Source organism: Anarrhichthys ocellatus, unplaced genomic scaffold (genome assembly GCF_004355925.1).
Source record: "Anarrhichthys ocellatus isolate YVR2014 unplaced genomic scaffold, GSC_Weel_1.0 scaffold1, whole genome shotgun sequence".
NCBI lineage: Eukaryota > Metazoa > Chordata > Actinopteri > Perciformes > Anarhichadidae > Anarrhichthys > Anarrhichthys ocellatus.
The window spans coordinates 12983146-12998109 of NW_022280031.1; the positions used below are offsets into that span (position 1 = coordinate 12983146).

Consider the following 14964-nt stretch of genomic DNA (forward strand, 5'->3'; position numbering starts at 1 on the left):
GATGTGCACACAAGCCCCAAACAACACAGTCCTAACCAGCAGTGTGAGCTTAACTCAATTTGGCAGAACCCCAATTGAGACAAAAACATTTTCTTTATCCTGAATGCTACTGCAGCGAAAAACAAAGACAAACAGTGGACACACATTTTGTCTGCACTCGGACAATCTGTTTCTCCTAATGGGAAATCTATGAGACTTAGACACACAAGCGGACACAATGCCTTTCTCTTGTAGAATATCCCTAAAACAGATCAACCATTTATCTATTATCAATTCTTCCTCTAAAAACTCATTACACTCCGATTAAGACTTTTCCAAATCACCTCACGATTGACAGCACTAACTTTTCCCGCCTTCCACTGATTCTAATAGAAAATTTAAAATGTTGTTTATGGGCGTGGCCATGATTAAAAATCATGGAAAAGAATATTGTGAGGAATAAAGTTCGCTTGAAAAAGTTAGTCTCACAGTAATGGGCCCCACCGTGAGGCAGCCAGTAATGGGACCTGCTGCCATTTACTCCTCTTTCAGCCGGCATCAATAATGTAACTCCATTTACACGGTAGCGTTTCTACAAAGGTGGCTTCTCAGAGAGGTTTGTCTCATTCCAACAGCGCTCAAGCCTACAAGGTGAGAGTAGCATGCGTGGACGTGTGTGTGTGTGTGTGTGTGTGTGTGTGTGTGTGTCTGTGTGTGTGTGTGTGTGTGTTGGATGAGGTGAGAATTTTTGTAACTGTGAACTCAGAGGTCAAGCATGACTCATGAGATAAGTGCTGCTGAGCACTGGATTTTGGAAGTGAGAGGCGGTGTGACTCGGAGGGGAGATCCAAATAGGAAATTAGAAAAACCTCATGACTAGTGTGATGGAAGAACGAAGCTGTTTTGCTTGTGAGATAATGTGAGGGGTGAAAGAAGGAAACGTGACTGAGACCATCAGAAATAGTCCATCGTTGAACGACTTTCATTAACACAGCAATAACGTAGTAATAAGTGTATTAGCTTCTCATCAGTGTCCTTCCATCCTCTTAGCAAACTATATCAAGTCTTTAAGCAAACAAAAGCAAAGCACCAAGGCAAAGCCTTTTCTGAGAGGTTAGCAAAGCTTCACATGATTCCTTATTTATCCCAAGTTTCATTACAGAGCCAATCATCTTTGCTATGGTTGCCCGATTTTATCATTATCAAGCAATTGTTCTCAGCTAGGAACTCATCAACGAGGTTAAACAACAAATCTACTTCTTTATCGGGTGAGAATAGTGCTGAAATGATGTAGCAGCTATAGACTTAGGTTTGTGACCGAGTCATTTGAATGGGAAAAGCACCGTCTACTGGCCACAGGCAAGAATAGCAACACACTGGATGGGGGCGGCTATGTGGATAGTTGTGAGTAAATATGGAAGGTGCTTGGACACTTAGAGGACATGCCTGCATCACAGGACGTCAGAAGTGATTCACACTGAAATTCAAACACGTGCTAGTTTCATTTGAAAGGAATTAAATGACTCACTAGTACAACTAAGAAGCAAAAGTGGCCATTTAGAATGAAAATGAAAAACAAGAATGAATGAAAATGAATCAGCCCAATTGTTGTGCTTTGGGTCCTGGAGACCCAGGCCCTTGTTAACAACACAAAAACATATTTAACATTGTTTTATCAGCTTGATACTTCCTGACTTTAACTTAATTGATGAGAATTTCTTATAAACATAATTTATAATTGATGACATGATAGATTACCCTTGTTTGGGGTCTCTGAGACCCGAGCTGTAAGAAAATAGTTAAATACAAACGATTTTACATTATCTAAATCTGCGATCGGTGTTGACAGTACTTTTTATTCAACACTACTTCTCCCAAATCCCAAATAAGTCTATTTGGATTTCTATTAGAGTTTTATAACAGTTAGTGCATAAGAGGTCTAACAGGGAGTTAAACCTCAAATGTAGATATCATAATTTAAATGTGTAATTACAATACTTTATGGCTGTTTTGTCACCTTTAATAAACATGTAGGCCCAGGTTGTGGTTAAGAGAAATGTTACCACTAAATACTTCTCAACATATTGGGTTTAATGAGGTCAGAAAAAAAAAAAAAAAGAATTAATGCAAAACAATCTCGCAGTAATTATTATTTTACAGCAGAAGGGTCTGTGGGACCCCAAACAATGATGGAACACCGCTTTCAACAAAACAAAACAGGTAAATCATTACCCAAACGATTTCTCAAATAAAATAACCCTTTTGTGATTATTTATCAAGCTAAATAAATGTAATTTCTTCTCGTTACCGTGCTATGTTGAATCTGCCAATAGAAGTGAACAAACTGAAGCTGGTGCAGGGTGAATGAGTTTTTTTTGTTTTGTTTTGTTGTTCCGTCTTGATAATTACCATATCATTCATCTACAGCATTAGCATGATATTGTGCTGAAACTGTATTTTAATCAAAAATAAACTAACCAAAAACTGCAATTCTGATCAAGTTCGAGAACAAGCATCACTTCATCTCTGTCCACACAACTCATCCAAGTCTCTATTTGTATTGATTTGTCAGTCATTCAGCTCTGTGCGAGTGTGGATTCAGTGTCCACCCCCCGGCTGACCTTAACAGTTTGAATAACCCCGGTGCTTCGGAGATGCACTGACTCTCCTCACGTATGAGACAACTATGTATTTTGCTCTGGTAGGGGGCTAATACAGCGTGATAGGTTCGGGTTGGCCGACACTGTGTGTGTGTTCGTGATCTCAGCGGAGCGTCTGCGGATGATAGGGGTCACTGACACTGCTTGTTTCTTGCTGGGCAGGAGCTCACGGAGCGGACAGATGGGTGGAACAAAGGTCTATGAAAACGACCCGCAGCTTCCTTCTGTCTATCATCACTACAAACACACACACACGCACGCCGCGCATAACTGACACAAACACACTAATACATATGCTTATTATGTGTGTGTGAGCAGAATTCCTTGGATGATGTATTTCCTCAAAAAAGACATGTGCTTTTTAATTATTGACTCAACATTGTAAACAACATACTTTTTCTTTTCATTTGACCCGTATAACATTGCTCCTGCCCAGGCTTGGGTTATCATTATATTATTCTTTATTTGGATCCCCATTAGTCTCCACAAAGCAGGCATCTGGTCTTCCTGTGCTCAATGTCTTGTTATGTCTTGACGTATAAAAGAGATCAGAAGAAAATACTGTCTCCCCATCTGTCGTGTACTCAAGTGGCCCGTCTAGATATGAAATGGAACGCTGTCCCAAATAAAATCAGGACTTTTAAACTGCAGTTTAAATTTCCAGTCATGAGGCCGAGGCAGCCTTGGTCGACAGCTGTCGTATATTTGCTTCTCCTTTCATACAGCACGGGGGAATATGGAGGGAAGGAGACACTGGTGGTTGTGCTTCTATTACCTGCATTAGTGACTTTAACCTTTGATGTTACATGATCTCCTTGGGACATGATAAACCACTAACTGTTGGACCAGGAGGGAAGTGATATACAATTTTACATCATCCACTGAAAAACATGCCTATTTAACTCCTTTTAAAAAGTGCATATTTGTATCAGAATGGTGGATATGTATTCATTGTCTCACTTTCAAACCACAGGTTTTCTTCGCCCTCAGTGTTTAGACAATATTTTGTTGTTTCTTCCTTCTGATATTTGTTCATCTTCTCCCTGTCTCACCCCGTGTGGGCTTCTTTACTGTGTGGCTTTGCTAAGAAGGACAGAAAGATGTTATTTTTCCATCAGCGGTTCATGTTTTCGACCACCTTTAAAAGGTTTAGCTTTGTTTGTGCAAGAAGAAGAGCAGTGTCCTCCTGTTTTGTGCCATAAGAAAATCAATTTCCACACAGGAATCTAACCTGGCATCAATTCAAAATAAAGTGCAGCCTATTAATCTTTCCTGCAGTGGACTCACTTATTTATGTCGTACTGAATCGGGTAATGATTTGTTTCAGGTGAGATGATTCATGTAGCAAATTTAATGATGCAAGATGATGAAAAACAAAAATTAGCCTTTTTGACCCGGTGAGATTCGGCAGTGCGTCGATCATTACAAAAAGATGTGGTGCAGCAATGTTCAAACATACAAAAACCTAATTCAGAATTCTAGTCATGATCAATTGGATACCAAACATTTCCAGCGGAATTATCCAGCTAGAGAATTGTGGGGGAAATGTGCATAGAACGATGTACTAGACATCTCCATCATTTCTCTTTGATTTAATGCATTTAATCTAGAAAAACACAGTGTTTGGGTTTGAATATGTCCTGACTGTATTGCTTTTGAAGGGTGAAGGTTTAATGAAGGGTTGGAACAGAAAACACGGTATGTTTTCATACAGTGTGGAGCTTTAATATTGCTACTTAAGGCTACATTTAATAAATAACTAAGGGTTCAAGTGCTGTAGTTTTTGTATTTGGTGCATCTGCAGCTGACCAACCAGACTTACAGTAGACTGTTGGCTGATAGATTCATTGTAGGCTATTTGTCGAAGGGAAAGGTTCTCCTTCAAAATACCATAGTGCTGGTTTTCATAATACTTTCAAAATATGTTGACAACTTCTGAGAATTATTTTTCTTACTCACACACACATATAAACAAATTGATATGAGGAACGCACATGTTGGCACCCGATACTGTTGATGTCTTATTGTGTGGATACATTTGCACCTTTGGGAGATGTCTGGATTGTGGGGCTGCTAATACAGTGCATCACTGGAATATATACAGTATGAATTTTATTTTTTTTTACCTTCCACACAGGAGGGTCTGGTTCTGGTGGTGCCAGCGACCTGCCCAGGGAAACAGGAACACTTGACGGTTTGAGAGCGCTCCTCAATCTTATTCTTATTACAGCAGCGATGGATGGCCACCACCTCACATGTCCCCTGCTTCACCTGGTATGAGACTGAGAGAGAGAAGGAGAGAGAGAAAGAGAGAGATAGAAAAAGATGTGGTGAGGGGGATTATTTGCTAGAAATGACAATAGACTTTAAAGATGGCTTATTGGTGTTTTGACGGTTTGTTGCAGCAAAAGAATTGGCATTAAATTCAAATAAATGTGTGCTGCAAATAACAATCAAATATACACCACAGCAGTTTATCTGAGGATTGAACAAATGTGATGAATTATTTACTTTTGTATAAACTCCTCAATGTATTCCAGTCTCATACTCTTTGATTCATAAAGTAAATACTCTTTAGTGATGATTTTCTTTTATTCTCAGCACAGTGCCCTCATTAACTCATACACAGAGACGCCTCTGTTGTCCTTTTCTGAAGGGGGAAAGAAACGTTAAGAAAATAATAGTTTCTTTTGACTCCTTTCAGACATAATAAACCACTTGATCTCAGCAAAGAACGGACATGCACATATTATGAGCTATGTGGTAGCTTTTTGGCATTTAGCCATCACTGCGTATGTTTATGTATGGGCGTGTATATACAGTATGTCTGTCTGTCTGTGTGTGTGTGTGTGTGTATTGCACGTGTGCATCTGCTTCACACATCTCTATATTTTATGTTTCTATCTATGTGTGTGTGCGTGTGTGTGTGTGAGGTTTTTTTTCTGCATTTGTGTGTCTGTGTGTGATCCTCGAAGCCATCATTTATATGAGGATAATTGCTTTTCACCTGACACCTCCAACACACAAACAGCGTCTAATCTCCCATGATTATCTCCACACTTCCCTGGGGACCCTGGTCTGGTTCGTTATAATATTCTCTTGACAGTAATGGGACAGAAGTGCACGCTTAACTTAAAGTCAATTTTTACCCAAAGCTGCCTGTCCAGAAAGAAAACGAATGTGTAATTTGTAACATTGTAACATTTGTAATGTTCCTGAAACGATATGCTTTCTTACAGGGACAGTCGTGTGTGTAGCAGTTTATGTTTTATCATCGTTACATCTGCCACATGTATGTCTGTTGACATTCAGTACAACATGTTAAGGATGCTAGGAGCATAATGTGTGAATAGGCTTATGTTCATGTTCAGAAGTGTCCACTTCATAAGGTTTATGCTAATGTTACATTTCCCTAAGCACATTAAACACATAAATCTCATAGGAAGAGGGCTTTGTGGCCTCCTGAAGGAAAACGTGCCGACCACAAATGTTGGGGAAAATGTTTACTCAATCTAATCTTTGCTTATGGCTTCTGAACAGATTCCAGCTGCCTTATCTTCCCTCTCAACGCTTGTTGTGCACTCCTGAGAGTCTCTGGTACCGTTTCCCGAGCACAGCAAACCCTGCTGGCGACATTACTACCTATAAGCCTCTTTACAGCTCTGGAAAAACCTTGGTTATACTGTACCATAAGCCCAGATTTCATTTACGTGACTTTACCCAGACTCCCAAACTGTTCATGCTCAGCTGAATGAGCTTTGCAGGCAGACCAACACAGCGCACACGCAGCGCACACGCAGCGCACGCACACTCTGTCGAGGGTTCCATTTCTGCAGGCCATGGCCCCTCTCATCCTTTCTGATTTAAAGTTTGTTTGTTCTCTTCTCCAGAGAGCCCCATCAATGATCCCAGGCTCTCTGAGGGCGCCCTTCCGCTATCATCCCTCCACTTTCATTTCCCTCACTCCTCTGTCTCAGGCTCTCCTGAGGCTGGAGCAGCTGCCGGATTACCACCGCGCACACACAAATATATAGCCTGCTGATCAAAACCTAGACTTTAATAAAATTGAACCAAACTCAATGGGACAAGAACTATCAGTGTTGTGGTAATTATAACCGTAATGATCACAATTAGAGCACAGAGTAACAATAACAAATTTTTAAAAAGAATGTCAAATTTAAACACTCCGACTCGTGCCTTCATTATTATTTATCTGTATTGAAAATCACTGTTAGTGCAGAGCGGTGACTGGGTAAGACTGGCCCTTTGTCTGCCCCCATCTCACAAATAGGCAGCTTGTTAGTGAGAAAGAAGGAGAGAAAGGAAGAGGAGGAGGAGAGGTAGTGTCGCAGGCAGCAGAGAGAAAAAAGAGTGGCTCGCCTCCGACTAGCATAATGAGGTCAGAGGGTTCGCAGGTCTCCTCTCTTTATTGCTTACATCAAACCTGGGCCGGGCCTGTTTGTATTTTAAAACTGTAAAGCTGTGAAGATGTGTGTGAGCAGTGGAAGATAAAACCATCTGAACTTCATTTATGTTCCTATTTTGTGTCTGGCCAGCTTCGTATGCTAATTTAACTTACTAAAAACATACTAATTTATGGTTTAAATTCAGCCTGGTGTAACGTATAAGAGGTGACCAGGTTGGAGGGCCTCCGTTGGGTTTTTCCTGTGGTTTACAGTCGCAGATTAATGAAAAATAGAGAGCTGAAGGTGCTTTTCAAGCAAATGTTCAAAAAGCCTTTCTTTCATGGCCATTTTAAAAGGACACTCAAAACTACTTCAGTGTGTTTCAGATGTGGCCTGTGTGGCCTTAATCAGGGAGCAGCACAACACTGCATGCAGGCACACATTCTTTGATGATCCGTTGCTTTAAAGAAATACCATTAATTGAAATAAAATCATGAGTAAAATATGACGCGGATGTGGCTTTTTGCATTTGACCAAATATTTCTGAAACGTCATCCCATCACTTCACACATGATGGACGATGAAGACATTAGTCAGACAATCTAGTGAAGGAATTAACCTCAGTAGTCTAAATGTTACGAGTGTGGGCTTGTTTCGAAGCAGAAATGTAAATCTTTGAAGGAGCAACATTGCTATAAATCACACACTTGAGCATCCACGGTATGCAACCAATCAACAGAGGTTAGAGCCGTACAGAGTTTGCAGCCAAAATCTATGCAATGTGGGAGAAATTAACTCAAGACCACTCATTCCTGAAGGCACATTCTCACAATGTTCCGAAGATACATTTTTAAGGATACTTACAGGTATGTAGTTTTTCTAAAAATACTTACCATTTCCTTATTTACCACCTAAAAATGTTGTTCTAGAAATGGGAAAGGGAGTGTGTCAAAAATCTATAAAACAATACAGGACGTCAACTCCCCCTCATTCTGTCAAACTGGCATGGGAGGAGGACTTGAATTATACACTCGGATGAGAGTCTGAAGTTTAAAAAGTTGACATACCACCCCTTTTTGCATAAGACATGGTCTCATCCAATTCACAGTATTACATCGATTGCTTTTCCCCCGAGGTATTGGCCATAATAAACCCTGGCAGTAACTGGTAAATAACATGTGCAATTGACTCGATTTTAGTGCACAATAAACATATTTCCATGTATTGTTTGTGGTGTATTATTATGCACAGATGTGGCTGGAGCATTTCATATTCAATTCAACAAGGACTATAGGAGCCTAAAGCCACGACAGCAGGTCTGTGCGTAGGCACAGCATGCCAATGCTGACAATGCTAACATGCTGATGTTGAGCTGGACCAAAGTGGTGGGTCAACAGACAGACAGACAGACAGACAGACAGACAGACAGAAAGATCGGTGTTGCTATTCCTCACACCGCTACTGTGGCCAAAAATGGAAGTTGTCAAAATTGTTTTCAAAATGAATGTACAAATTAGATTTTCATGTTTTACTTAGAACAAACTGTCCATGTTTCAGTGCAGCCATCCTAACCTGTAAAAAAGCAAAATCATACAACAAAAAAGAAATGTCGCTGAGAAGTGATTTTTCAGAAGATGTTCCAGGAGTGAACAGCATAAAGTTGGACCAAGATTTGAAATAGTCGTACAAAACCAGGACAAGTCCCAAACATCAGAAAAGTGGTCTAGAGTGCAGACTGAAATACTGCAGCTTTACTGTGAGCACTCTTAGTCTGCACTCTGTTCAGAGAACGCTGCAGCCTCTCACAACTCATCTGCTTAAGATTCATGTGTTGAACAGTCAGCCTCCAGCTATATGCACACAATAACAGTGTATCTAATGTCTCAATGTTGCCTTTAAACCATTCTGTTATGGCCATCTCAACGTAATAGAGCCCAGCACACACTGAGATGAAAAGACTTCTCAAGCATGGCTAAATGCTTTTATTCCCGCAGCAGGCAAAGGGGGGAGGGTGGGGTGGGGGGGGAGGCAAGGTGGCGGGGGGTGGCAACAGTAGCCGGGCAGCCAACAAACCAAGCTACCTTGAACTGATGGGTTAGCCAGGCGATTGATGTATTCTGACAGACACAGGCAAGCAGGAGCATCGTGCAATTTATCAAAAAGCTGTGTCTTTCCCCCGTCAATACCCGACAAGCATGTCCACAGCTGTGAAAGGCCAGATACCTAGAAAATCTGTCGGAGGCGGCAAAGTCAATGTGAAGGGGACATACTGTACGTCTCTGTAGGAACTTACAGGTGGGTCTCAAGAGAGCAAGATTACAGAGATCAGCTGTGTGGAACAGAGTTGGAAACCGTGTCAAACATCTTCCCACATCATTTATACTACAAATCAACATATTCGTATACTACACCTACTTGCTGAAACTCCTTTTTTTTTGTTTGAAATTCCAACCTTTCTTACTTTCTTTCTCCATTTGCCCTCTTTGACCTCCACTTTCCTAACTTGCTCCATCTCCTCCTCACCCTGGTCCTATACGCAGCCCATCAATCCTCCTGACATTATCAGTGTTTAACAGGCCCACAGGCTTCATGCTAATTATCACAACAGGTCGCTGGTACGGCTGAGTACTCCTGCACAACAAATCTATCCCCAATAAAACCTGCTCACTAAGGAGACATCTTATATGACAGACAGACTGGTGTACAGAATGTTCAAAAATCCACCTGCATGGACGCACATTAAAGCTTGCTGATATTCAAAAAGCACATGAGTGTGACAGTATGCCTTTTCATGCAGAAAGAGACAGGTATGCTGTTCCTCACATGAGCCAAGGAGGGCCCAATAACACTTGAAGAAATGTGTCTTTATGGGAATTTACGATATCATTTGTGATCAACGGTATGTTGAAACAAGGATGAGCAATTGATTCTAGAAGCTGAAAAATTGTTTGGTTCGCTACGCACTAGTTCTGCAAGCTAGTGACTGAACGGTTGGTCTCAGATTATCAAATTTCAGGCATTCAAACAAGAAAATAAAAAGGGCATATGAGAACATTTCATTGTCAAAATACAGGAGAATATTGCGCAGAGCTGTAAGAGTAAAATAAATCCATTTAAGTCTGATGTTTATTCAAGAAACGGCACACAGGGTTGGAGTACATAATTGTTTGTGTTGCGCTACATTCACAGCTCCTGGAAGGCAATTTACTGTGTGACCTGCTGATGTGTAACAGTTATGAAATACAATAAAAGAATATATGAATAGCAATAGAGATCTCATTGTGTGCTAAAGTATTTGGTACTGCATGTTTGTCAATAGGTTTCATATTATTCTACACAGCCTTGCACTATTTGTGAGAGGTACAAGTGTGAAAATTAGTTGATGATTTTGATGTGCTGAATGTTTCAGTGCTATAATAAGTAAGATAAGCTATTTCCTGTGAGATTGTTTATATTTATATATGTTTTTAAGATGGATCTGATACTTGGCTCATTTTGTATATTTTATTCCCATGAGAGTGCTGCCAGAACATAAAAAAGAAAGCAGATGCTATTCTTTCCACGTCTATTTAAAGTGACAGCTGTCAGTCATATCATGTCTGCTTCGTTAGTTGCCATTCATTCCATCCGGTCCCATTATAGATTTGTTTTTCAGGTGAGTTTCTGTAAAATGACAGAGCTCTGAGAATGACAATGGACCAATGAGACTGAGATTAAGGAAAAAAATACATATTTCCAGAGGAGGATTTTCTGACCTCTAGAGCCACCATGTGGCAGTACATGGTACATCTCCAGAAACAAATGCCTCACTGACCTGCCAACACACCAGCAGTACAAATACTTAAGTAGAAAACACAGAAAACATATCTAGCAGTCATAATGAACTGCCAATTATTTCTCCGCCTCAAACCGTTGTGTGTGAGTGTGTGTGTGTGTGTGTGTGTGTGTGTGTGTGTGTGTGTGTGCCATGTTGGTATACACAAGTCCTTAACTTCCACCAATTAGAGTAAAACCCTCGAATAAAAAGCACCAGACGATTTGGGAGCGAGTCATTTTGTTTCACAGCGAGAGTGAAATAAGAAAGGGGCAGAGCCCATGCTGACCTTCACGATACACAGGGCCAGCAATTAGTAGTGTCCCTGCCGTAAGCAGGCTGCCTCCTCTCCGTCAAAAGGAAACTAATACCATCACTCACTGCACAGACTGGATGCTGGTAGCATTTCTGTGGCACATAAAGGTCACCTTTCAGAGCACCAGCAGTGAGACTGTAGAGACCAAGAGATAATTAAGGAAATTGTCATAATTAAATGTGAATGGGAGGAGGTGACTTGGGAGTCGAAGTCGAAACGCAAGATGCTGTGACTCAGCACAACTGTCCCTGCAGCCAGCCCCGATAAAATATTAATAAGACCGTGTTGGTCATTTTTTGGTTGGGTGGCGGTGTGTCTCCATGACTTATGGAAATTAAGGATAGAGAATAGATTTAGCTTGTGGGATTAAATTAAATCAACTATGGTTTCTATCTTTTTTTTTCATGGATTTCTCAGGGAATAAGCAAAGTCGTGCTTTGGTTAACGGTGGCCCTGCAGAGCTATGCATATTAATGTCGGCACTGGCAATTTGGAGCCTGAGGATTAGAAGTCACGAGCCCACATGGCCTCTCCTACACGAGACACACACCCTATTTTATAGCAACCCTAAATCACTAAGAATTAAGCCGCTTGAGAACAATACCATCAGCCCTGAACTGCTGGTCGTCTGCAACCGCTCTGCAGAGATCAGATCACACTCACTCTGATCTATTTGTGTTGACAGCTCCTGACAGCTTAAGTGCCATTTGTATCTGGAAGGGCTCGATCATTCAAACAGGGGTGTGTTTGCATCCAAGCCCAAAACGAGGTCTCGTCGAGATTACATTATGTCACACTGAGGGACGGAGCAGATTGTTCCCCGCTCAGCCCCCTCCTCCAGGATCGGGATGACTCAGTCAGCATCGGGCTCGGGGAACATGTGTTGTACCTTTGCAGTGACAGTGTAATTAACCTATTGTGGTGTTGGAAGTGGGGGTTCAGAACAAGACCTGGTGTACCTGTCGGTCCCCGATGGTTACGGCTGCCAGCGGACACCGGGTCAATGCAGAGCATCACCAAGGCAACGAGGAAGGCCACCTGCACAGGCCAAGCTGACCTCCCCCACAGTTTCATCCTGAGAGAGGGAAAGAGGAGAGAGAGGGCCAAAGAGGAAGCCAGAGGGGGAGAGGAGGCGGAAGAGTGCATGAGAAGAGGTCAGATCCCCCCCCCCCCCACACACACACACACACACACCTAAAAAAAAAAAAGACAGGATGCAGAAGAGCACAGCAAACACAACATATTGCTTTTCAAACAACCAGAACCAACATAAAAGTCGAGCAGGCAAAGGTCAAAGGAAAAAATGACAACCTGGAGAACAGAATTGACCTGAGAAAAATATTCTTCCAGCCAGTACAGACACACATTATGTGGGTAGAGCTAACTCACCCGCGGCACCACGACAGTATGCTACCAGCATCCTTTTATGCCTATTAGTATCACATTAGGATTAACTCCTCCAATTTCCCTCTGGCAGCAGACAATTACAAAGAAGTCGACTTTATGAGTCATGACGGGTCACAAAGAAACATGAGGCTCAGCTCAGAAACGATCATTTGTGGGTTAGGGCTGCGACTAATCAATATTTTCATCATTGATCATTCTGTTAAGTATTTTCTTAATTCATCGTTTGCATATAAAATGTCAAAAAATTGTGAAAATCACATGACTTTGCCCAAAGTCGTCCGGAAATTGCTTTGTTCGACCTACCTTCAAAAACTAAATGATATTCGGTTACCTTTTATGATATCAGCTGGAACGAGTGAACAGTTACATATAACTGAAATGATCAATTATCAAATAGCTGCTAATACATTTTCTGTTGATCAACTAATTGTTTCAGCTCTATTGCGTTTTGGAAGTTGTAATCAATCATTTAAGTTATTTTTCAAGCAGAATTGCTGGTTCTAGGTCCTAAAATGTGAATATTTATATTTATTTATATCCATACAAATCCTCTATATTTGGGTTTTTAAACTGTTGGTTGGACAAAACAAGCAATTTGAAGATGTCAACTTGACTTTTGGGAACTTGAGGCGAGCATTTTTTTTTATAATTTACTGACATTTCATAAACTAAACAATGAACAGTTTCAGAAAAAGAAAGACTTAAAATAACAAGTTGCAGCAGTAGATGTTCTTGTGTGCATCTGCGCAGGATGCCGTCTCACCTGTTGGTTGTCTCTGTCTTCTCTGATCTGTCTTCCACTCAGTAGATCCTCTATGGACAGGGTGCACAGGCCATGGCTGCATTCACTCGCACCTTAGCCCCCCTCCTCCTCTTCCTCCTGCTTCTCCTTTTCTTCACCTCAAACAGAAGAAGCCCCTGGAGAGAGGAGGTACAAAGACACTCGGTCAGAGAGGCCAGTCTGCCCTGGGGTTCCTCAGTGGCCTCCAATGGCCTTGTATGAAGGTCTATACACACACACACACACACACACACACACACACACAGGGTAGAGATGTGAAGGCCTAGATTCTGTTAGATCCATTGTTTACAATAGGTTCACCTACCCTCAGGCTGAATGTGATCCCCACTCTAGATCACTCGCACTCATACACACACTCCCTCGTTCACTGCCATGAGCACACACACACGGATGGACACACTAAAACAATGTTTATAACACAATACAACTTAAATTGATTCCAAAATGGGTGTACATGAGGAAAAACTTGCAGAAAAGCTTCATAGTTGAAAACTTAACTGGCAGCAAATCAGATGATTAAACAAGCCGTATACACAAGTGTACGTTCTACACACACACACACACACACACACACACACACACACACACACACACACACAGAGTGAGTACATTTGCACAGTGTTTGCCAGGTAAATTAAAACAGTGTTGGAGGACAGCAGGAGAGACTCTCCCTAATTATAGCTGAGTGACAGCTTCTGATGCGTGTGCACTTCTTCTCACTCTCTTTCATGCACACACACACACACACACACACACACATACAGAGGAAATTATCATGCCACCGCCGAGTATGTCAACACACCTCTCTTTACAAAAGGACTAACTCCGCAAACTAAATGAAAGACAACAGATTCACATTAATAACAAAATCTTCTCCTCTTGGAACCTTCATTATTCATCATGACTCATTGATATGCAGCTCAGTCCGCTGCAATGCTCAGAAACTTCCTGGGAATGTGTCAGCTTCATCCAAGCCTGATACCTCCGCTGAGCCATCAGTGTAGTGCCACTGCCCCCTGGTGGGCAAAAAACTAACAGCAACTGCCACGAAAGAGTCAAAGATCGAGACGAGAAACATCAGGAACAAGCAAACCTTTCTACATAAGTGAGAACCTAGCAGGGCAATGTAGGTGAGATTAAGTTAATGGGTATTGTTCGTGTCTATTAAGAAAGATAAGTAACCTTTTAAAAACTACATCAAGGAGTGACACAGGTCAGAGAGAAAGAAATAGGATCTTGAGAAGGGAAAAAGAGAAGGTGAGATAATGAGAGGGCAGAAAATAAAGAGTGGACGAAAGGAAAGACTGGAAAATATAAAAGCAAGAATTTTAGGAGCAGTGGGGAAATTAAAAAATAACTGTTTAAACATATGCATCATATATTATGTTGTGTTGCACACACACACAGCAAAAAGTAAAGGGATGTGTTTGTTTGTGTATTCTGAGTGTATTCTTGTGTTATGGAATCCTGCAGAGGAAGGAATAATATTTGTATAATTTGTGCATATAGAATGCATATGCATAATGTATACCCGTGTGTGTGTGTGTGTGTGTGTGTGTGTGTGTGTGTGTGTGTGTGTG

At 41.3% G+C, this 14964-nt stretch overlaps 1 protein-coding gene across 1 annotated transcript in view; it reads right to left on the bottom strand.

Moving 5' to 3' along the window:
- tafa4b (TAFA chemokine like family member 4b) overlaps window positions 1-14964 on the bottom strand; it is a 35757-nt gene that overhangs the window by 10640 nt on the left and 10153 nt on the right. Inside the window, exons 2-4 of the mRNA XM_031843076.1 lie at window positions 13346-13500; window positions 12135-12250; window positions 4766-4921 (exon numbers count right to left, since the gene is read on the bottom strand). Of these exons, the coding sequence (XP_031698936.1) occupies window positions 4766-4921; window positions 12135-12249 (271 nt within the window). The 5' untranslated portion in view covers window position 12250; window positions 13346-13500. The remainder of the gene's footprint in view (window positions 1-4765; window positions 4922-12134; window positions 12251-13345; window positions 13501-14964) is intronic.